At 30.3% G+C, this 25,722-nt stretch overlaps 3 protein-coding genes and 1 pseudogene across 5 annotated transcripts; 2 read left to right on the forward strand and 2 right to left on the reverse strand.

Annotated features, from left to right (window-relative positions):
- Window positions 1-766: 766 nt before the first annotated feature.
- On the reverse strand, window positions 767-2,708 carry LOC149891289 (uncharacterized). The gene is made up of 2 exons (XM_090082069.1): window positions 2,442-2,708; window positions 767-2,377 (listed from the first exon to the last, which is right to left on the reverse strand). The coding sequence occupies exons 1-2, from the start codon at window positions 2,706-2,708 to the stop codon at window positions 1,868-1,870; spliced, it is 777 nt and encodes a 258-aa protein (XP_089938195.1). The 3' UTR covers window positions 767-1,867.
- A 7,209-nt stretch (window positions 2,709-9,917) lies between these two features.
- Window positions 9,918-10,361, forward strand: LOC149891290 (protein ZBED8-like). The gene has a single exon (XM_090082070.1). The coding sequence runs from the start codon at window positions 9,918-9,920 to the stop codon at window positions 10,359-10,361; it is 444 nt and encodes a 147-aa protein (XP_089938196.1).
- A 4,471-nt stretch (window positions 10,362-14,832) lies between these two features.
- On the reverse strand, window positions 14,833-21,135 carry LOC145199851 (uncharacterized). 3 transcript variants are annotated; one of them, XM_090082182.1, is made up of 6 exons: window positions 21,012-21,135; window positions 20,537-20,561; window positions 19,829-20,239; window positions 17,464-19,130; window positions 16,919-17,147; window positions 14,833-15,322 (listed from the first exon to the last, which is right to left on the reverse strand). In XM_090082182.1, exons 3-6 carry the CDS (start codon window positions 20,223-20,225, stop codon window positions 15,102-15,104), a joined length of 2,514 nt encoding a protein of 837 aa, XP_089938308.1. In that variant the 5' UTR covers window positions 20,226-20,239; window positions 20,537-20,561; window positions 21,012-21,135; the 3' UTR covers window positions 14,833-15,101. The 3 variants fall into 3 exon arrangements, with proteins under 3 accessions (XP_089938308.1, XP_089938307.1, XP_089938309.1); XM_090082181.1 differs by having other exon boundaries at window positions 20,530-20,561; XM_090082183.1 differs by lacking the exon at window positions 20,537-20,561 and having other exon boundaries at window positions 21,012-21,122.
- Window positions 21,136-22,547: 1,412 nt separating this feature from the next.
- On the forward strand, window positions 22,548-23,296 carry LOC149891291 (uncharacterized; annotated as a pseudogene).
- Window positions 23,297-25,722: the final 2,426 nt, after the last annotated feature.

A 25,722-nucleotide genomic window follows, 5' to 3' on the forward strand; every position in this document is an offset into this window, starting at 1 on the left:
TTTTTGTGGATTCTTAAATTATAAACTCTTTATTAGAAAACAATTATTATTATTACTATTATTATTATTATTATTATTATATAATATATATATATATATATATATATATATATATATATATATATATATATATATATATATATATATACACACTTACATATACATGAAGACCACACTGGAAAAACAATCAAGCTACATTTTTATTGTTTTTGGGTTTTTGCCCCTGTTTTCGGCTGCAGTTTAACTATATATATATATATATATATATATATATATATATATATATATATATACACACACACACACACACACACACATAATTGACTATATAACTAGAAAACCGATCAAATTACACAGATATTTAGCTTTACAAATAAGTGAACTATGGTGTTTTGAAGTTTAAAATCTAATTTACTCAAGAGAGAGATAGAGAGACTGTGGCTTAGGAAGGTCAAGAAAAATAAGGGGGCTAAAACAAAAATTAACTGGGCTGAAACAGCCAGAATTAGAATTAGAATAAAAAAAAGTTTTGAAGACTTGGGGGGCTTCCGCCCCCCTGTTCATACCCCAGTATGTAGCTTTTGCCGCATACTAATACTAACATAATTATCCATTTAATTAAAAGAAATACTATTTAAAACATGATTCTAATGTTATCGTCGTTTCTAACGTAATAATTCCTTTATAAAAAAATTGATGAAAAGTTGACAAAAGATTAGTTCTTTTCATGGAATAATGCCATGTAAGTTTTTATATAGATTGCTTCTTTTTTATATTAACTTGGGGTAAACATTTATTAAGAGAAATAAAACCATTAACAAATTTTTTTAAAAATTTATTCATTACACAATCGTTATATATCATCTTCAAAGTCATCAACATTTTCTGAAAATGAAGAGTCTCCAATTTCAGATTTATACACTATACCTGAACTAAAATTAGTCAGCATTTTTTTTGAGACAGTGAAATCTTTGCAGCACTTTCCTGAAAAAATCAGTCCTGATCCTATTCGTATAAGAGCATCTAACATATTTAGCGAAACTCTATTTCTGGCTTTTGTTTTAGTGGCAGATACAGGAGAGAATATCCTCTCAACTACAGCATTGCTGACAGGTGTTATCAAACAAGTTAAAGCGTAGTTTTCAAGGTTTTTAAAAGTATTATGCTGGAGTACACCTAGCCAGAACTGCTCAGTATCAGTTGGAAAGCCACCTACTTTAAATGGTTCTTCTTCTTTCCAATCTACAAATGGAATTTTCCGATACTGTTCTTCTATTAAACCCGAGTTATCAATTACTAGATGTAAAAAGGGCAGTTCAGGAAAATTGGGTCTTGATTCTGTACTTAAAATTATATCTGGATTCAATTTCGATAAATTTTTATGTCTCCATTGATGATGGTAGTCTAGATGATACTTGACTATAAGCTTCATCTAATACACACAGACATCTTTCTTTTACATTTTTTATTTTGATACAAGAGTCAATGCTATGATTGGACTTTTGTAAAAAAGAATCACATTCTTTTATAAATTTAGCACCAAAGTCAAAATTATATATATTCTTTTTGTTACTGCTAAAATTATAAGTTCTGCGCTTAAGGCTCATTTGAAACAAATTCATTTGTTTGTAAAGATCACAGGGATCAGCTTTTGTTTGCTAAAACAGACTATTCATTATTTCAAATTCCTGAACATCATTTCTTTCAAAAGTCTTGCTTTGAATCTGGACCTAAAATTTGAAGGTGATAGTTCAGCACAAATAAAATAGGCTTTAAGCTCTTCCCAATTCATTAAAATGTTAAACATCACTTTTCCACGAGCAAGCTACCTTGTAAATGAAGGTTTTTCAAATGGAAGAGGGGCATATCAAGTTGTCTTAGATTTGGTAGCAGCATTCATTACATTAAATAAGTCCATGTAATTTTCATGTCTCAATGCACTATTATAAAACCAATAGGGTATTTCTGACAATAAAAAAGCAATATTAGAAGGCAATTTAGACACTGCGTTTTCAATGCACAATGCTAATGAATGACATATGCACTTAAGTTGGATACAGTTAGGTGAAACATCTTTAACTCTTGTTCGAACAGAATTATTACATCCTGTCATGTTTGATGCACCATCTGCGGCAAATCCTATACAATTAGAAAGACTCTGACCACACTTTTTAATTTCTTCATCAAGCAAGTGAAATATTTTTTCCCCTGTAGTTTCATGGACTAGAATTAATCCCAAAAACTTCGTTACAATTTCATTTTTTAAAACACTAAAAAAACAAACTAAAATGCACAAATGATTATTTGCTGAAATTTCAGTGGATTCATCTATTATTATGGCATATTTTTTTGTTTTTAAAGTCTTCAACAACATCATCTTTCAATGAAGGAGAAATAACATTTTTTATCAACCCCATACATTTAGTTCTATGGATTTTTACATGTTTGAGTAAACTTCCATAAACAAGAAAAACTTCATTCAAGTGGTCAACAGTGCACACAGCACAGTGGCATGTCATAGTTAAAGCAAAATGAAGTTCTGCTTTTTTAATATCTTCTGATAAATTTATATCGTTAACACTCTCAATGAATGGAGTACTTTTGTTGTGTTTTAAAGAGTTGTTATGTTTGACAAGATTGGCCATTTTAGGCTTAATGATGCAGTGATACCATTTGCAATATGCTCTATGGGTACCATCTTCAACCATTTGAACCCATGAAAACTTTTTCTCCCATATCTTTTTATATTGGCGATTAACATCATAAAAAGTCTTTCATTTTTCTGAAGACATAGCTGATTAAAATTTAGATGCTAAAAATAAATAAAATCAAACTGTTGTTCTTGTTTTTTTTTTACTAGAATTGTTATTACTTCTTTATTTACTTTTACTATTACTTCGTTATTACTTTGTTATAACTTCTAATTTACAAGTTATAAAAAAACATTAAACATATTCAACTATTAATTATATAATTTTTTTACCTTATATCTGCATTAACAAAAAAAACATTATTTTACACTTAACAAATTAGAAATCATAATCAGCCTAGTAAAATAATCATTTTGAGAAATAAAATAATACTGGAATAAAGAAACCAAACAAAGCCAAATTGCCGATAAGCCGATTATTTTTTGCGGTGGCCAGATTCACGGATTTGGACGCTAAGTGGCCAATCTGGCAACCCTGCTTTAGGCTTTATATGTTACATCAATTAAGCATTACTTAGCAACCAATGACATCTTTTTTAAGACATAAGATCCTTTGAGTTTGGATTTCATTTCCCGCTTTTAATTTATGAATTTCTTCATGCTCAAAATAAAATTACTTTGCTGCTTATTTTTTTTTAAACTGAACTTCATCGTGCGCACGCTTTTCCGTTACGCATTTCTGAAGCGCATCAGGCGCATATAGTTTTTTTCCCATTAATTTTTATACAGTGCACAGTGGGCGGAATTTCAAAAAACCTGGCCAAAAGTCAAAAAATGATTTTAATTAATGGAAAATTTTTTGAATCCCCAACTTTGAATTTGACATAAGTGTACCAAAATTCAATAATGGTAGATCCAAAATGGCGGTGTTTTAAAAACATTAATCATTAGAAATGCCTTTGGGCTTTCGTATTTAACCAATTAGTTCTAATTCGACATTTAAGTTCAATAGACTAATGTATTATTTACATTACATATATAAACATTATATATAATACCGATATATAATGTATTATGACTGTATTATTATGCCGCAATGTTAAAAAAAATAAATTGAAAAATTCATTATTTATTCTACTTATTTATTTGTTCAAGGAAAACAAGGAAAACTTTTATTTGCATCATTTATCATAATTGTTTCATTTATATTACTTTAAAATAAATCACCACTGTCATCTGAATCATTTATTGTTGAAATATTGTTGATAAACTCAATCACAGACGAATGAGTTTCAGAGTTTTCGTTAATCTCCGGAGGTAATAACATTTGTAAAGCTTGAGAAGACAAAGATCTGCTAACTTTTGCATGAGATTTTAAAAGTGAAGATATTGCAGGATCTGACGAAACCAGAAGTCTGCAAAAAACGTCATGCATTGTATTTTTTCTTGAATTTTTCCTGGAGAAATCTTCGCGATATTTTTTTAAGTCTTTGTTTCTCGATTCCTGTGCATCCTCAGATAGTTGTCCTATGGGTAGTATTGCTGTTTTTGTTATTAAGGCTCCATGAATAAGTACTTTGTGTACTGTTGTAGGCATGTTGTACCAAGGATACTTTTCAACAAAAAGTAGTGCAGTTTCGGTACAATAGTTATCGAGTTTGTCTGCGTCTATTGGAAAGCCACTAGATAATACCTGTAAAATTACATGAAACCGATTTATTAGTTCTAAATCCACTCCTATAATATCAACAGACACTTGTGAGTTTTTAAAAAATCTTCGAGCTGTATTTCCGTCATTTGTATTACCGCATCCTGGTTTCGGTCGATCAACTATTAACCCTAGCTGCAGCTTAAAAGCATTCTGGATTAACAATTTTTGTTGTAATATTATACTTTTTTCAATGTCAGAACGTGCTTGCCATTTTTTTATTCCAAGTTTATACCCAAGATGCAAAAAACATTCAAAAAAGCGAATCCATGTGTGCTACTAATTTTTTTGTTGTTTTATTGCACTTAACAAAATCAGTTTCTCAAGAAACATAATAACTATATCTATATACAATTTGACTGATTTTGTAAAGAAAACAAAATACCGCCATTTTGTTTACTAAAAAACACGACCAGCACTACACAATATAAGTTAATGAAGTAATAGGCAAAAATAGGTGCCTTTTCTTTTAATCAATCTTTAGAATACACTTTTATGAACAACATCCAAATTATAACTAAGCGGAATCTCGCGGGTTCACTACTTTTTCAATGCTTGAAAAATAGGTTAAAGAAAATAAATAAACTTTATTCTGTACTTTTTTGTTCGCACTTTTCGCATAAAATTTAGAGAAATAATATAAAACATTTTACTAAAATATTATATAAATACCTTGAATAGTATCGTCCATAGTTAGTTTTTTAGTAACGATAAATAACTTTTTTGTAAACGATACTTATTTGACCACATTTTTTTTTTGTTTTTAAAATGCCTATTAAGTGTTTTTAATAACAGATGTTTAACTGCGTAGATTTAGGTAACTTTAAAATTTATACAATTTTTTCTTATACAATTAAATGCAACAGGGCTTTGTTTATGTAGCTTCAAAATAATAAAATCACAATAGTGATTTTTTTTTTTTGAAAATTAGCCCACTGTGCAGTGTAGGTATGTGTGCAAAGTTTTTAAACTATTCAAATATTTAATTATTGTACATCTTTGTAAAGAGCTTTAAATCAGTATTACGATGGTGAAAATTTCATAATAAACTAATGATTCTACTAAAGGTTATGCCCATTTAAGTGACAAAAATTTATTATAAGGAATGCTTAAGAAAATTGCAACCAACCTTAAAAATTAGCGTTCGGCTTACGGTGGTTTTATAATTGAACTTCATTGTTTAGTTTTTAGCGCATTACTTTGCCTCGGTTATATTTTTATTCAACTAATAACAGAATATGGTTTTTTTGTGTGTGTGTTTGTGTGTTTATCACGTTTTGAATACTTTAAAAAATCACCAATATTTTAAATAAAGTTTCATTTTTCTAAAAAAACAATTTTTTAATGAATAAAAAAGTCAAATACACAAAATGCTCATAATTGTAAATCCCCCCCCCCCTTCCAACCTCTACAACAGAAGAATATTTGGTACCTTTACTGCGTGCAAAAATAGAATATGAGCGTTTCATTATCTTTTTATGAAATTTGGCAGGTACATAGAAAATAGATATATAAAATTGATTCAAAAGTTAGAAAAAAAACCCATCATCCCTTCAATGTCAAATCACTTCCAGAACAGGAATGAAGTTTTCAATAGCAATGAAATCACTAAAAAAGTTAGTAAGTGCAAAAAAATAAATAAATTGCAGTAAACTTACAACACTCTACTTTTAAAATATTATCTAAGTTAATATAAAATTCTAAAAAAAAGACGAAAAAAATCCATCCATACGACACCTACCTCGAAAAAAATCCATCCATACGACACCTACCTCGAGCACGCGGTGAAAAAATGGTCACAGATTTTATCTTTGCCGTATCTGCGATTTACGGTGCCGTAAATCGCAGATACGCACATACCTATACAGTGCAAAAAAAAAGTTCTTCTTTTGAATAATGAGTTAACGAAAACATGATTTTTAAGAAAAACTCATGTCACCATACGCTTCTAGAGTTTAAAAACTTAAAAACAAATAATTAAAAATTTAGAAATCTTGCTGAACATTTTTCGATCATTCTTCGTCGTGAAACCTTTGAGCTAGCGTCACCTTGAGGCTCATGTTAATTTTTACGAATAACATCACTAAAACTCCGATCGTCAAGAATTTATTTTTCAAGATCGGGGGGTGGGGGCCAAAATCAATTTTACCGATTGAAAATTAAATATATATATTTTTTGCGTTATATATATATATATATATATATATATATATATATATATATATATATATATATATATATATATATATATATATATATATATATATATATATATATATATATATATACACTGTCCTCCAAAACATTAGCAACCAAATAAAAAAATGCTTTTTTTCTACTTTGAATACTAATTACAGCAATTTTATTTTTTTAATAACGCTTTGAATACAAAAAATGCTTAATATTACATGTAAGAAAAAAGATTTGTACATAATAAGACCAGTTGAAAATGAATAAACTTGTTTTTTTGTTTTTATTGGTATTTTAACGCAAAAACGTGGTCCTCCAAAACATTAGCAACTTTTTATAATTACTCACAAAAACTCACGGAAAATCAGCAGCACAAGTGTGAAAATAATGCCCAAGGGAACTGTTGTGTTGTAATTATTAGTACTTAACCAATGAGAATCAACTAATTGTTAATTTTTGTCCAGAGATGAATACGGAGTGTTGCAATTATTACAATATTAATTTAAGATTGCGTATGTATGCTGTTTTGGATTATAATGGCAAGAAACAAGTATAATTTAGCTTTTCGAGAACGTATCGTAAAAGATTACAAGAAAGGAGTCAAACAAAAAGGAAATCGCAACGAAATACTCCATTAACAAGTCAATTGTATGTCGGAAGACCACTCAAAACATGTCGTTTCACCGATCGAAAAATTATTCGTCATGTTAAAAAAAATCCTTTTGACAGCGCTAATGATACTATTAAAAAACTGAAACTTTCCGTGTCTCAAAATACAGTTTGTAGACGGTTACAACTTTCAGGACTTTTGAGCTTTAGAGCAGCAAAAAAACCTTTCATTTCTCAAAAGAATAGAAAAGCTAGAATTGAGTTTGCAAATTCTCATAGAGACTGGACTATAAATGATTGGAATAGAGTACTCTGGAGCGATGAATCAAAGTACAATTTGAAAGGTCCTGACGGAAATTTAAAGGTACGTAGACCTAAAGGTAAACGCTTAGACCCTAAATACACAAGAGGAACAATCAAGCACGGTGGTGGAAAAAGTGCAATGGTTTGGGCATGTTTTTCTGGTTTTAGTGGAGTTGGACCTATTTACCGAATAAATGGCATTATGGATCAGTATGTTTATCGTGATATTCTCAAAGAAAAAGTGGTTCCTCATACTGATAATAATATGCCTCTTTTATGGACATTTCAACAAGACAACGACCCCAAACACACCTCTAAACTCGTTAAAGAATGGTTTGAAACAAATCAAATTAAAGTAATGAAATGGCCAGCTCAATCACCTGATCTCAACCCGATTGAAAATTTATGGTACCAAGTTGAACTCTCCCTAAAACACAAAGGACCCTTCAAAAACGCCGATGAGCTATATAAAGCTATTGAAACCACGTGGAATGAGATTACACAAGAAAAAATTAATAAACTCGTAGAGTCTATGGCGAGAAGGTGTTCCTTGATCCTAAAAAGTAAAGGATATGCCATTAACTATTGATATTAACATTCTTTAGGGTAGTTTTAAAAAAGTTGCTAATGTTTTGGAGGACCACGTTTTTGCGTTAAAATACCAATACAAACAAAAATTCACGTTTATTTTTTTTCAAGTTGTCTTGTTATGTTAAAATCTTTTTTCTTATATGTAACATTAACCATTTTTTTTATTTAAAGCGTAATTAAAAAAACAAAATTGCTGTAATAAGTAATCAAAGTAGAAAATGTTTTTATTTTATTTGGTTGCTAATGTTTTGGAGGACAGTGTATATATATATATATTAACGACAACGTGTTAAACCGCTGAGCTTTGCTTTAAACATCAGAGCTCCATTGTTCTTAGTCAGAGAGCATAGATGCGACATTTTATCGAAAGATTTTCCTTTGTAAAAACCAGCCATACTTCTTCCAGAATGATAATGGGAAAGCTATCGCAATTAATATATTGACAAATGTTGAGAAATTTGGTATTTCCTGCTGTTTGGAACACGCATAAAAATATGATGGCACCAAGACGGGGGATATGCTCAATTAGCCCAATAGACCATGCAGCTGCTAAGGAAAACTTTCGGGGAAAGAATTTATTTAAATGCGTAGCTTCGCTCGTTGTTTTGCATTACAATGCTTAAAAGAGTACTACAAATTGAAAAAATAAAAAAGTCATTTTATCTTTAAATCTTGTATTTAAAATATATTATAAAAATTTTCTTGTGAAAATTTCAGTTAAAAGCAATGCTGTGTCAGTGTAAAGTAACCCTCACTTCCCCAGTGAAATATTTCCTCGTCCCCTATTTGAATAAAACTTTGCCTGCTATAATTCAAGCAATTACGTTATATATATATATATATATATATATATATATAGTAGCACCTTCATTCTTGTAGCTCCCCAAAAAGTGTGTTCAAGAGAATAAAGGGTTTTTTAGAAGACTTTAGACTTTTCATTTTGCCGCAACAAGTATAATTATAATGATTTGTCGCTCAAGTTAAAATGTTCAGCAAAATGAAATGAAAAAATTCTTCAGAAATGCAAATTTGCACGATTTCACGGAGCAAAAGGTTTGAAGCTGAAATGTAAAATTAACTTAAATTTCATTTTAAATATAATAGAGAAAATAATAAAATGTATGAATGCTAATGTTAATTAAGGGAAAAAATTGTTTAACTTGGCAAAACTGGTACAGTAGTAATTGATTGACAGAAATAACAACAAAACAAAACAAAATGAATAAATAAAAACACCGTACGGATTTTTTTTTGAGACAGTAGAAATGAATTGACTGTTAGTTTTTGTATTATAATGTATACCATGGTTTTCTATTTATGTCTAATTTTTCAACTAGTGTCAAAATGTCAGTTCTCCCTAAAAAAGCAAAAACAGTGCAAGAGGAAAATCGGTCTTTTAATGAAAAATGGGAGGAAGATTACTTCATGATTCCGCCCAAGGATAAAATACTTTGCTTGTTGTGTGACCTCACAATTGCTACTATGAAGAATGTTACTGCAAAGAGATATTATGAAAAAATTCATAAGGATCATTAGTATGCAAAATTAGAGGGAGAAGCTCGAAAAAATGCATTAGCAAAACTGAAGTCTCAAAAGAGCAAACAACAGCAGATAATTTCGATTGTTCAAGAACATGGAAAAAGAGCAACTGAAGCAACGTATAAAATTGCTATCATTTTTGGCAAAGGAGGAAAACCATATAGTGATACTAAAACCTTGAAGGCTTGCCTCATTGAAGCAGTGTCTTTTATGGATCCAGATAAAATGGATAAGTATAAGCAGCTTCCGCTTTCTCGGCGAACAATTATAAACCGTCAACATGAGCTAGCTACAAATTGTTCTGAGCAATTAATCTCAATATATTAAATGGAGGACGCATATTATTCAATTGCTTTAGATGAGTCCACTGATGTGACTGATTCTGCCCAAGTTCTGTTATTTATTCGGGTTATAACTGTAGACTTCAAAAGTTATGAAGAGTTGTTTGCTTTAGCAACACTAAAAGGAAAAACACGAGGCTGTGATATATTTGCACCTTTCAAAGAAAAAATTTTTCAGGCTCAACTTCAGTTGAAAAATCTAGTCAGCATTTGTTCTGATGGAGCTCCTTCTATGCGTGGAAAAAATGAAGGGTTCATTGCTTTCTTGAAAAAAGAATTGCCTGATCCAGATTATCTGATTACATTTCATTGTATTCTCCATCAGCAAAGTCTTTGTGCAAAAGCTGCTACTTTGAATGACATATTAAAAAATGTTATAGGGATTGTAAATTATATACGGGCAAATTCTTCACGCCATCGACAATTTTGAAACCTTCTGCAATCTGATGAAGAAACATATTCTGTGGATCTTCCTTACTATTCCAAAGTTCGTTGGCTGTCACAAGGGTTAGTACTGCAAAAATTGCTTGAGCTTCGAAAACAAATTGAGGAGTTTTTTACAAGTCAAAAGGAGATCAGTGAGCTTTCTAATCCATAATTTTGTAGAGATGCTGCATTCCTCTGCGATCTGATGGCAAAGCATAACATGCTGAATAGTTCATTGCAAGGTAAAACTAAGTCAATCTATGAGATGTGGCAACAGATTCAGGGATTCAAGAAAAAACATATATGAGCCTCCAAGCTCAGAAAGGTTCCCCACCCCTGTTCTAAAACATCGCAGCCAAACCCCCCCCCCCCCAGGAAACTTTAATTGGTCTTGCTTGAGGGGAATTTGTTGTTATCATACGAAACAAAATTGATACTTTTTTGTACCCAAGTAGTACTCACTTTTCGCATGCAGACGCTTTATTTGCTCAAAAACATAATTAGTGACAGAATTATTTTTGCGGAGAAAAAGGACAAGCTTTTCCTTAAAACATTGCAGTTAGTTAAAGTTGGTTAACTAACCGGTGACTTTTCTTGCTTGTAAAATTGGATCTGCGCTGAATTTCGGTGTTTTCTCACCCATGTAATTTACTATTCTTTACTTTCGATGTCAACAAGGTGTTGTTACCTGATGCTTTGTAAATTTTTTATCCAGTTTAGCTTGATTGACACCTATAGGATGAGTTGTCCAACGCCTTAGTTATTGGCACTTAGCATGCCAAATAGAGAGATGGCCCGTTCTTCTTCAAACTTGTATTGGCACACCCTCACTACAACTTTTGGCAGTAGTAATAATTCTTCATCGTGCATAACCTTTCTTTTCATATTGTTTGTTTCAAGTTGTTTTGTACCACAGATCCGCAATTTTGGATTTTTTACAAAATTTTTACTCTTAACTTTTTTATTTCTCGTACAACTCGGTGCAACTTAAAATATTTTGTTTTTATGATAACGGCCTATAGTATGGACTGTTATTATAAAAACAAAATATTTTAAGTTGCACCGAGTTGAAAAGACGTGGTTTAATTATAATATATATAATCTATACTATGCAAAGTCTGAAGTGTTGCTATTTGCAGCCCTATTTATAAGTTACAGTCTGAGTCGGTTGTAGTGAAAGTTTAGGGTTATTTCTGATTCATGTGCACATATTGTTAGGATTACGCGGCGTATTTTTTTTAAGAAATAACGAACTTCCTGAATTCTAGCTGGTATCATTGCATATACTATACCAGATTTAAAAAAATTGCTGTTCGAACATTTTCCCGCTGAAAGCCTTAAAGTTCATACACTAAGGTACACTAAGATACACAATTCTAAGATTTTTTCACGCCCCAAGACGAGAAAATACGGCTAATCTTAATGATTAAGGGTCACGGTGCTGGTTGGATACTAGTCTTAACATAATCTCTGTAAATGCAGACGTAAGATCAAATCCAAATTTTGTAAGTTGACCGAAATAAAAGTTCTTAAATTAATGAAGATTTACAAGTCTATAAATATAAAACCCCTCAGGATTATGAGATTATTTTCAGATTCAGGGTTGCGGGACTATTAAAACCATGAAATGCGAAACATTAAGTTTAATCTTTGACAAAGGTAACGTATTCTGTATCCGAAATTGTAAGAATTAGTATTTTAACAGTTTTTGACCTTATTTTTTTTTAATTCAAAAAATTCACATTCAGTTTTCTGTTATATAAGGTTGAAATATTATTTGGGAACGCTTACACTTTCAAAGCGCCATTATTTAGAATTGAAGACTCCACGGGAAGAAACGGCAGAGTCACATTTTGAAAGTTACGACTTTTTACACTTTCTAGCTTTACTAACCATAATAGCATATTTTGTATTTGAATTCAAATCAAATAAATGATTTGATGCATGTTTAAAGTTTTTCTAAATTTTCCTAAAACTTCGAAACTTATAAAGGTTTAAAAGTTTAATAATGATTTATCTCAAAATGAAAAAATGTGACCCTGCCGTTTCTTCCCGCGGAATCTTCAATTATATATATTAGTCATTTACTAATTGAAAACAAATTGAAAACAGTGTGCTTGAATTTTTGTTATTTATAAGTGAATGCCGCTTTTAATGCTGTTAACTAAAAAAAAAAAAAATGACGAAACACAACATTCAAGTTGAATGTAGCCCCAGGTATACACATAAATCCTTCTCTTATAAAATCATACTTCATAAACTTCTTTATGCGAAAAGTTGTAATTTTTCATTATGTGAAAAGATATCCGGAGATACCGTCCACACAGGTGTCCGGTTTCAACTGATCATACCGCATTTACAAATAACAGTTTAAGTAAAAATATTTGAAGAGTAACAAAAAAATAATTATTTTACATTGAATTTGATCACAAATTAAAAAAAAGCCAAATGCTTTAACAAAAATTAGATGCGGTAACAAGTAATGCAAAAACGATACGTTCTTCTGATGTCACTAAACAATAATTTGCACTCCCAACCGATTGCTTTGGTGCATTGCGTCAGATATTTTGTATATGGCACAGAGGTTTACTAAACGAGTGCTTTTTGTGGTACTTAAGTTTAAATAACTTCTTCTGTTTTAGCTTTACGTTAAAAGGTTACCGGAGTTACCCGCTTTCCAGGGCTACCCACCTTTTCCTTATTACCCAAAACTATAATTTGTGTTACATTTTCACTTAACACCATCTATTCATACGTTATCCTTTCTCGTTCGAATTTTAACTCAGTTTTGTAAATATTAACCTTTTACTAACACCTTTATGTGATCTTTTTCAAAATTAAAGCTTTTTTTTAAATTTATTCCTGCTCATCATTGATTTTTTTTACTTTCTCAAGAAATCATTTTTAAATATTTTTTTTCTACTACGCTTCAGATTCTTAACTCTTTAAGCGTTCGATTACGAGAGTTTAGTATTACTTGCCTCAGCTCATTTCGCTTCCTTTAAATCTTCTCTCTCCACCATATCTTTTTAAAACTTTTTAAATATTCATTTTGTGAACTAAAAAAATTCACTTAAAAGGTTTGTTAGCTAAAAAATAAGCAAGAACAAAAAGAATTTCTAAACTAAAAATCTTCCACGCCTCATATATGAGTAACCACAAGGATTTAAAGCATTCGTTGCCTCTGTCCGACAGCTTCGAAATCATTTAACATAAATCACTTCGAAGCTGTCGGAACAGAGAAAATGAAACAGGAAAATTAGAACAAATGCGAGCATCGTTTGTGATATAACCAGTTTCGAAACTTTAAACAATTCAATTTAACGATGGCTGCTGTGGGCAATAAGCTTACAAGTTGCATTTGCCAATTGTTTGTACCATTTATCTGATGGTTGAATTTTTTAGGCTGCAACAAAAATACAGACGAACGATTATAACAGAGCTATAAGTGTTCTATACTGGAGCTTGAAAGCTTAATAGATGTTTCCAATCTTTACAATAAACAACAACAAAAAGCTCATCTGATGACCGTGCTGCGGTCATCAGTTGTGCTTTTTGTTGTTGTTTATTGTAAAACAAAATGAGCAGCTCTGAGTCGTGCACACAATCGATTCCTAAAACCTCATTACAAATGTGATGCCTTACATTTGTAATGAGGTTTTAGGAATCGATAGTGTGCACGACTCAGCGCTGCTCATTTTGTATTAAATCTGAAACTTCATTCACATTCAAACCATTGCAAGGTTCAAATTGCACTACATTTGTAATTACGACAGCAATTTCCTTATGCAAATCATTGTTTAAAATGGCATATCAAAAGCTCTGAGTTTGGAATAAACGATTTTAAATTTAACAAATATGAAACCCAAAAACATACCACGATAAGTGATCATTTACAACATTACTAATTTGCTTGGATTTTAAATATTAGGGGATAAAATTTATAAACCAAAATAGTTAATAGTTATTATTACAATATAAAATAAAGTTTGAGATGAATGGTCATTTTGCGTGCCATAAAACCTCATAAGCTAGTAATACACATGATCTGGATTTTTCCGTTTAATACATTGAAGAGCCTACATTCAATGCATCACTATTAAAAATGGTTTGCTTGCTCGCTAAGTTTTCGATAGTTAACAATTCAAAGAAATAATTTGTTCAATGAATACCAATCAGTTAAATGTTTTAGAAGGTAATTGTTCCTTGAAAAGAGTAACACGATTACGAGTCAAAAAAAAACTCATCGACCCAATTTTATAAAATAAAGTCTTTAGAGAGATTTTTTAAAATTTAACTTATTTTTATGTATAAGGTTAAAACAAAATCCACGAAAACTGATGCCATTAAGGCATATTTCTAAAACTAGAAATAACCAATATTTCATAACGTGCAACCAAAATATTGATGGTTTTAAAATAATTAATTTGTTTAGTTACAGATTATATTTGTGAATATAGAAAAATTTGATAATGTAATATTGAAATAATTGTATTATAATAAAAAACTGCTAAACGAATTCTAAAACGATTTCAAAAGAATATTAAAAAAATAATAATAACAAAAGGCAAACAAAAGGTTCCAAAACCGTTTGTTTAACATTATAATACTTACATATTAACTTATTTAGTAACATTGATTACTAAGTTAAAATGTATTAATTATACATTAACATCATTTTTGTAATTTGTATTAAAAAAGATGTTAGAAAGAAAAGTGGTGAGAACCAGGACTACTAGAAGTATTAATTCTGCCAGTTCGAGTGATAGCAACGGTCGCAAAGCCCATTTTTCTGACGTGAACCAAAGCTTGCGCAGCCTTTTGTCAAACAAGGATTTTCGCCTGTAAATGTATAGGAAGAAGCCAATATGGGATTATTTAACTCTTCTCTTAAAACCATATCGGGATAGGATGAGAGCGAATAATTTCGCTTTATTGGTGCATTTTCCTCTTTGCGTTGGTAAGCTAAATTTTACACTCGATTACAAAGAGATGCAAAAGAGAGAGGTACACATTAAAAATACCTCACAAAGCGGTTTTCATTCTTATACAGCCGTGTGACAGTTTATTATGCCCACCTTATGAAACTAATAAGATTTAAATATACTTTAATAAAATTTAAATGTATATTATTTTTCTTATTTTTACTTATAAATTATTTAATTTCATTTGGTCGCCCACAATATAAAATATATTTTATATTGCGGGCGGCCCTTGCCTACCTGGCAGTCAATTTGTAACATCTTTCTACAAATATGTAAGTTGTGGAAGTCAGCATTTTATACTGAATTTTTTTGAAAATTCTCTAAATTTAGCATTGAAGTATTTAAATCAGGTAAAATATTTAGTCAAATTTTCTAAACATAAACCAGTTTTTTGTAGATTTTAAGAGACAACTTATAAAATATGTGCGTTTTAAGAAACAATCAAGTATAGATCTAATAAGCGTTTTTTATTTGTAGATATGGGTAAAAAAAAAAAGATTTATCATTGCAAAAAAAAAAGCTAATATTATATCTCTGCTAACTAATAGCAATTATTTTCAAAGAGATATTGCTAAAAGATGTGATATTTCTTGGGTATCTGTCTAATATGTTAGAAAAAAAAATATATATGGATAGTGTAAGCCCGAAAAGAATTAGGTGATGTGGTAAAAATTTTTTAGTCGAAGAATATTAAACAAAATAATGCTCAAAAACCAACAATTAACAAATGATGAAAACTTAACAAGTCTGGTATCAAAACGTCTAAGCAAATTGTTCAACTTTGTCTTCACGATCTTGGTTGTAATTAAGAACGACCAAAAAAAAAACAAAAACAAAAACAAAAAAAAACAAACAAAGTTGAGATATAAAATGATGCAAAAAAGATTAAAACAAGCAAGAAACTAGAGGAATTTAAGTAAAGATGATTGGAAATCAATAATACTTTCAGGCTTTTATTCAACTTTCAAATAACTAATGACGTGAATCTATCTTTTTATTCAACTTTAAAATAACTAATGACGTGAAACTACCTTTTTAACTTTCTAGGTATGCTTTAGTGATAAAAGAGAAAAATTGGAGAAAACCATTTATCCAGTTGGATCATTCAGACAGTTCAACTTTTGTTATAATTTAGTGCGCTATTTGGTGAAAAAGAATGGGGAAGACTATACATATTTGAAGGAATGATGAACCAAGTGTAGTACAAAAATGTCCTTGGAAAGAAATTATTGCCCTAACTAGTAGAATGGTTTTGTCCAGATGAAGTAAAATATTTGCAGGATGGGGCAAGATGCCATATGGCTAAATCATTTAAAAAATTTTACTTTCTAACAGATTATTCTACTGTTAGATTGCCCAGAAAACTCCTAAGACCTTAAATTAATAGAAAACGTTTGGAAGTTGCTAAAAGAAGGAAATAGCAAACGAGAGTATCACAATTAAAAACTAAAAACAAATATTAAAAATTCATGCTTTTCTAAGGTTTTTTAAAAAAAGTTAGGGTGGCCATAATAATTGTCATGCAGCTATTATTATAAGTAAAAGAAACACGGTAAGATAAAATTGAAGAACCTACTTTGCTTTTGGGTTGATTCCTTGATGGTCAGTTCCATGAAACACCCTGAACACAACCCATTGTATTCAGGGCTCCCGTAAAAGTCACATTGTGATTTCAGACATTTTTTTATTTCAAAGAAATTTTCCACAGCCACACCTTCTTTTTTTTCACAAACATGACACTTAGAAAATGGCGGCGAAGTAAATAAAATACAGCCAGGAGTTGAACAAGGACTCATATCTTTGGACTAAAAAGGAAGGATTGGATTATTTGTTTTGTTTTAAATCATACACGTGCAAGTTAACTTGTAATTACACCTATTTTTTTCTGATAAAAAATTTTAATGTTAAATAAATTGTGTTAGTAATGTTATTTCTTTAAAGCTACATTCAATGTTTTCAGGTTTGATTCAATCTTCCTTTTTTTAAATTATCATCCACACACACATGTAAAAGTTTTTTTTTAGAAGAAAAATCAGTAGTTACTTTTCCAATACCGTTGAGAACAATTTGTGTGTAGATGGGAAAAAGGTATACAAATAGATTTACAAATATTTTACAAACCAGATTTTTGAATTCGTGTAAATTGTAGTCTTGTCTGTGATATGCTACATTGTGAAGATTATTCTTAAAACTAGTTTCAACTACATGTTTTTGTTGCATCATGTAGCATTTATTGCATAGCAAACCTTGAATTAATTCATCATTAGTATTTTCACCACATTCTTTGCAGGTAAAACTTTGAAAACAGTTTAAACACAAGTCATTTAAGTCAGCAGTTTTGACCTTACACTTTTTGCAAGTTTTATAGTTACTATCAACAAATGGTTTCTGCCAAATCAAACTTGATTGACTATTTTCAAAACTTTGCTGATTTGATGTTTGAAAAGAAGGGGGTAACTTAAAACTCTGGGTATTATTCATTTCACATGTGTTTTGAGGATATCCACTTCCATAAATTGTATGTCTTGGAGCTTGGTCTTCAGACAATGGATTTATGCCAGTTGAAGGTAATGGTGGTAAATTGTGAATCATTGACAAAAACTCATCAAAATGTTTATCTGTCTTATTAGAACCTGAACTAGTAACAAAAGTTGATTCATTAAATTTTAAAATATGTTTGTTATTTTGATAACAAGTTAAACACAAACCAACATCATTATCATCTGCAGTATTTTCACAACCATTTAAGCAACATTTTCTCAAACCACCCATATGCAAATCACAAAGGGTGGAATGTTTTGTGCTGACATTAGATTCACATCCGGCAAAAATGCAGAACACTTTAGTACGGTCAAAATCATATTTATCATTTTCATTTTTATTAACATTTTTTTTTGATTTGAAAATCTCATTAAAACATTCATAGCAATAGCCCTTGTATTTACTTAATCCAACAGCTGTGCACAAACGTGCTAGACACTGTTTTACATCTACTTCTTGAAATGTTACTCCTCTGACTTTATTACTAGTCTCAGTTATTTCACTGTTATACAACCTTGATTGTATCTCTGACACAGGTGGTAAACAAAATTGGTTAGATTGCCCTTCTGTGTAAAGCGAATTTTCAAAGCCTCCCATTCTTCTGTAACTATTATTGAAATTAGAATTTTTTGGAGGTAGATCATCATTAACAAACTTAACAGCCTCTTTTAAAAATGAATTCATAAGTTCTGTTGAAAGTGCTAAAGGAGCTTTAAATGTTAAAAACGCTACTTTTATTTTCTTTACATCAAGACATGAAATATCCAAAAACATTGAGAGAATATTGTCCTGATCTCTCAGCTCTGAAGGAAACAGAAAATGAATTTTAAAGGGCACTAAATTCTTGTGAACCAATGGAACACAGTGAGACGCAGATTCAGCATAACGAAGAGGTGAAAGGAAAAACCCACTGTCTACGCTTTCACAGCTAAGTGCAGGTGAAAAACTGTTATTATCATAAACAAGTACTATTGGAGACCGTATGCAATCATTATGATTTCTTAGTAGTGGTAAGTAAATGCCACCATATTGTTGATTATCATTGATTGGCTGTTCAGACAGCACCACAATTGGTCTTCCAAAAATATTGGCCATTACAAATATATGGAAAGACACAGATATAGGGAAAATCTTTAGTTTGCCTTGATAAAAATGTTTTTTATCAGATGTTAATTCCAGCAGATAGTCCCAACTCTGAGTTGCGCTACTTTGTGGTGAATGAACCAACCAACGATTTCTCATTTCACCTAATTAAAAGAATTATAATTAAAAGAATTATAATTAAAAAAATCTTAAAAAGATGAAAAATAGATAAACTTAAAAGACAAAAAAAAGCAACAGATTCAACAGTTCTTGCTTTAAAAGTCATTCATGATATTCATAACTTTTGGATCAAGCATTTTAAAGTTTTGACAATAAGATATTCTAAATACTGAAAGTTATAATTATTTCTTTAAAAACCTTTTAAACCTTTAAAGATCATCATCTGCATTACATGTGTATAAACCTTTGTCAACAATATGTATTATCAACCTTTTTTCTCATTCTTGTCATTGTAAAAAAATGAAGCTGTGCTAAATAGTAGTTGATGATGTGATTATAATGATGACTAATTTATTACTGGTGTTTCAATTCTCAAATTAAGGTAACATAAACTTTTTATAAATAGTGAGGCAATAAAATGTCCAGTTACATTTTTAAAAAATAAAATGACCAGTTACATTTTCTTTTACTAAATACTTAATAATTAGGCTTTATAACACAAACTTCTCCTCTATTATCATCTTTTCATAACAACTAAAATCTTAATACAATATTACTAATTTTGAACTGATTATAAACTCTATTTTTAGATTAATTATAAAATATGTGTAGTTATGAGAGAAGTAAAATAAAGATATTACAAAGAGACTAGAGCACACACAAAAAAAGGTTAAAACCTCACCATCTAATGGTTCAATTTTCATTCGATGATTTAAAAGTTGCCTTAAGAAGTTGTATCGATCATGGATGCCAAGAGTATATAATGAAATTGAATGCAGCAAGGAATTTCCATCATTTTCTGTACTAATTGGACATAAAGGACGAGCTAGTTCACACCAATTTAAAACACTATTCATTAACAAATCTTTTATTCTCTTTTCATCACAAATAAACATTAAGATTTCTTTACTGAAGGAACTTTGAATAAGAATGCTTGAGTTGATCATATCACATTTTAAATATTTCATGTTATTGCTTTGAAAGTATTCCAGTTGAAATTTGACATATTCATGAATATCCCCAGCAGCAGAAAGATTAGATGAAGATAAAGTTCTTTTAAAATAACTTTTGGCATTCATTGTTATCTATTTTACTAAAACAGAAAAACAAGCAATATATTCAAGTTTAAATACATACATACATACATACATACATACATACATACATACATACATACATACATACAAACATACATACAAACATACATACAAACATACATACATACATACATACATACATACATACATACATACATACATACATACATATATACATACATATAAATTTGTGTATGTTTGTCTGTAGTTTAAAGAAAAACAAACTGGTATGATTATATTTAATTAATAACAGCAATCATCAAAAAAAAAAAAAAAAATCACTCACATATTACCTTTAAATATACATCCTGGAGTACTCTAAAGAAATTGGAAATAGTGTTTCCTTTTTTTTTTTTCTTTTTTTTTTCTCTTTATTGGATACACAATCAAAAAGTTTTTAAATGAAAAGATGAGTTCCTGTAGTTAATATTATTGAACATTTTTACTTTCTCTTCATTTCTATATATCTTCATCACCTTTGTACTTAACATAAGATAAACTTTTTATACAGTACAAAGGTGGGAAATGACTTAAGAAACTTCAAAAATGTAGAAGAAGCAAGCCTAAACCTGTTTTTTCCATTCTATCTTAATTCATTTTCCCTCCCCTCATTTCCAGTGAAATTTTTTTCTTCTCATCAAGTAGTAGATTAGTGAAAAGCCAAAACCTTCCAACTATATACCACAAATGGAATTGAAAATAGTTAATGCCACTTTACACCTATGCTTGAAGATTTGTATTAAATTAAGTTGGGTACAAAGACTATACCTGTTTCTATGGTAAATAAGGATAATTCAAAAAGACGCTTCCTGTAGACCAGCTTCCTCACTTCAAGTTAGTTTCAAGCACAGTAAAACTGTCTCATAATTAAAAAAAGAAAAATAATTCTTCAATATTGGATTTTATGGAAAATAAAAAATATATAGTAAATATTACCTGTCTAAAAACCTATTTATTTAATGATAGAGTTTTGATTGACGAAGATAGCTTTATCATAATTACAATTGCGAAGAGAAAAAAAATCCATCAAAAAATTTTTTCAAACCCATTAAGGGTTTTTTATAAGCAGTATTTTATAAGCGACTACCATCAAGTCTTTTTTTTATTCGACAACACATATTATAATTGCGCTTAAACTAATTTTCAAAACACTTTAAGTTATGTTTCCTATATTAAATCAAATTTTACATATTTTACTAACATTACAAAAATAAATACATAAGTTATATATATAGAAAAACACACTCATATAACATACACTTAAAATATGAATAATTATGGTATAATGCATCTGTATGTGTTGATGTAAACATTTCATATATTAGTTATCGTTTTAAGTACTACATTAAACTATCGGATTACTTCTTATGTTATTTAACAAATTAGTTTCATATTAAAACTAAAACCTGGAGAATTTCTCACAATTGTATCGGAGTTTCATAAAAATTTAGGGAATTTCCTATCTTTTTTTTGGGAATATATTTTATTCAGTCCAAGTCTGCCTATCATACTTAGTTTCGTTATCAAATTCAATGGATCGCTACGAAACGACCAGATTTAAATAAATTTCTATGATGATCGATGATCTAGAGAAGAATTCCATATGTTCTTATCAATAATATGAAGACCACACTGGAAAAACGATCAAGCTACATTTTTGCTTTTTTTGGGTTTTTCCCCCTGTTATTTTCGGCTGCAGTTTAACTATATAATAAATGACTATATAACTAGAAAACCGATCAGATTACACAGATATTTGGCTTTCTAGTTTATCTGCCCACTGAATTGGCGGATCAAGGGGGGGGGGGCTATAGCCCCAGGCCCCACATTTTTAGGGGCCCCGATTCAAAGTAAATAATTTTTTATTAACTCTGAAAATTAAATCTTTTATTAACTTAAAAGAGCCAAAGTTAAATTTACTAAATTGTCTGAAAACAAAAGCACAAAAATAAAATAACTGTCAACGAAAACGCTGCATTGTATATTTTTTCTGGTCTTTGACAACGAAGGAGCGCATCTACTTCTACAAAAAAAAATTACTAGATTGGTAGCAGCGCCTTATAGCAATAATTGAATGTAGCATTTGTACAAATTGCTACAAAAACATTTCCCTTCGGAAAATTATTAATGACTTGAATAATTATATTGTTATTGAAAATGCATTAACGATTGCAATTCTACAATTCTTTTGTACTTCCGCACAAAAGAGTTCTTGTGTGAATACATTTAATAGCTGAAGCGCTAAATTCGTGAAAGAGAAAAAAAGAAGTTTAACATTTTTCAGGTTATACAGTTATAATTAAAATGCTAAGAAAATATGAAAGTGGAGCTTCTAAAAGAAGATTGAAGAAAGAGAGTGAGGAAATGGTAACTAAACTTCCGAAAATGACAAATTTTTTTTCATCAAACCAAACTAATATGCAATTTCCACAAACTGTACATAATAATAAAAACAATGAAAGAAAAGATGAAAACAATAACACGGAAAATGCCAAGGTCCTTCAAATGAAATTCAAGAAGTTGAAAGTGTTGAATCTACAATGCATAATAATGAGCTTGACTCAGGTACTCTAATTTTTACTATCTTTAATGACACCTCTAACATCTGCTAAACAAACAATTTACTTTTTAGGCAGTTAACATTTTTATTCTATAAATTGTCACTTATTATTTTTTTATTAGGCTTATTTATCATGATTTTTTTTCCTAGATACCACTCTACGCGAAGACCCTGCTTTATGGCCATTACAATTAAAGGAAAATGAACGTATGAAGTATTTAAATAAGGGGCATGCTTTTTTTCAAAATAAAGACTCTAAATTCGAATCTTCGAAGCGGATGTTCAAAAACCAGTACAGATATTATTCGGTTAAATATTTTCAAAAAATGATGAATAATGGCGAAAAGTGTGACCGAAAATGGTTAATGTTTTCTGAATCCACTGGATGTGTATTTTGTTATGTTTGCAAGTTTTTTTCAACCGATATGACAACGCATTTGTCAAAAGTGGCTTTTGCAATTTGAAAAAAGCTAAACAAACTATTTTCGGCCACGAAAACAGCAAGGAACATATTCAATGTATGATTAAGTGGACAGAATTCATAAAACAAACTACTCATGTCGATGAATATATGGTAAGCCAGATTAAAAGGGAATTTAATTATTGTTCTGCAATCTTAAATAGAATAGTAGCGGTTATTCGTTTTTTAGCCGGAAGAGGTTTAGCATTTTGAGGCCATAATGAAGTTAAAGGATCGTCAAATAACGGAAATTACTTAGGCATGTTAAAACTGTTGACTCAATTTCATCCAGCTTTTAAGCAACACATTGACACTTTTGCAAATAAAGCCAAAGGTAATTTAAATTATTTGTCTAAAACTATTTGTGAAGAGCTAATTAATATTATGTCTCAAAAGGTTTTAACGCACATTATTACCGAAATAAAAAAAGCAAAATACTGGGGAATTATTGTAGATTCGACTCCTGATATTTCTCACGTGGATCAACTTTCTGTGATATTTCGTTATTATCTATGGCCACGTGTATGAACGATTTTTTTGTTTTCTACAAGTTAAAAGCCACGACGGTAAATCTTTGATTACTGACATTTTAGATCTACTGGAAAGATATGATATTCATATAACCAATTGTCGGGGACAGGCATACGATAATGCAAGCAATATGTCTGGTAAATATTCTGGATTTCAAGCACGTTTAAAAGAGCGGAGTGAGTTAGCTTTTTATGTCCTCTGCGCTGGACATTCTTTAAATTTAGTTGGGCAGTGCAGTGTCAGTGAGTGCATAAATTCTATCAACTATTTTGGCGTTCTCCAGAGTTTGTATTCATTTTTTGTAGCTTCAACACATAGATGGGATTTATTGAAAGGAAATCATGCTACACTCAAGCGCCTATTAGATACACGATGGTCATGTAGGTCAGATGCTTCAAAAAGTTTAGTAGAAAATTTTGATGGGATTTATGCAGCGCTATGTCATATAGCTGAGGATACAGAAGAAAAATCTGATACTCGTCATGAAGCTTTGTGTTAAATAAGATCACTAAGCTAGAGTTTGCATTCATGGCTGTACTTTGGCATCACATACACTGTCCTCCAAAACATTAGCAACCAAATAAAAAAATGCTTTTTTTCTACTTTGAATACTAATTACAGCAATTTTATTTTTTTAATAACGCTTTGAATACAAAAAATGCTTAATATTACATGTAAGAAAAAAGATTTGTACATAATAAGACCAGTTGAAAATGAATAAACTTGTTTTTTTGATTTTATTGGTATTTTAACGCAAAAACGTGGTCCTCCAAAACATTAGCAACTTTTTATAATTACTCACAAAAACTCACGGAAAATCAGCAGCACAAGTGTGAAAATAATGCCCAAGGGAACTGTTGTGTTGTAATTATTAGTACTTAACCAATGAGAATCAACTAATTGTTAATTTTTGTCCAGAGATGAATACGGAGTGTTGCAATTATTACAATATTAATTTAAGATTGCGTATGTATGCTGTTTTGGATTATAATGGCAAGAAACAAGTATAATTTAGCTTTTCGAGAACGTATCGTAAAAGATTACAAGAAAGGAGTCAAACAAAAAGGAAATCGCAACGAAATACTCCATTAACAAGTCAATTGTATGTCGGAAGACCACTCAAAACATGTCGTTTCACCGATCGAAAAATTATTCGTCATGTTAAAAAAAATCCTTTTGACAGCGCTAATGATACTATTAAAAAACTGAAACTTTCCGTGTCTCAAAATACAGTTTGTAGACGGTTACAACTTTCAGGACTTTTGAGCTTTAGAGCAGCAAAAAAACCTTTCATTTCTCAAAAGAATAGAAAAGCTAGAATTGAGTTTGCAAATTCTCATAGAGACTGGACTATAAATGATTGGAATAGAGTACTCTGGAGCGATGAATCAAAGTACAATTTGAAAGGTCCTGACGGAAATTTAAAGGTACGTAGACCTAAAGGTAAACGCTTAGACCCTAAATACACAAGAGGAACAATCAAGCACGGTGGTGGAAAAAGTGCAATGGTTTGGGCATGTTTTTCTGGTTTTAGTGGAGTTGGACCTATTTACCGAATAAATGGCATTATGGATCAGTATGTTTATCGTGATATTCTCAAAGAAAAAGTGGTTCCTCATACTGATAATAATATGCCTCTTTTATGGACATTTCAACAAGACAACGACCCCAAACACACCTCTAAACTCGTTAAAGAATGGTTTGAAACAAATCAAATTAAAGTAATGAAATGGCCAGCTCAATCACCTGATCTCAACCCGATTGAAAATTTATGGTACCAAGTTGAACTCTCCCTAAAACACAAAGGACCCTTCAAAAACGCCGATGAGCTATATAAAGCTATTGAAACCACGTGGAATGAGATTACACAAGAAAAAATTAATAAACTCGTAGAGTCTATGGCGAGAAGGTGTTCCTTGATCCTAAAA

The sequence above is a fragment of the Hydra viridissima genome, unplaced genomic scaffold (genome assembly GCF_058129835.1).
Source record: "Hydra viridissima isolate aposymbiotic clone 2 unplaced genomic scaffold, HvirCarnegie_v1 scaffold_3, whole genome shotgun sequence".
In the NCBI taxonomy this organism is placed as follows: domain Eukaryota; kingdom Metazoa; phylum Cnidaria; class Hydrozoa; order Anthoathecata; family Hydridae; genus Hydra; species Hydra viridissima.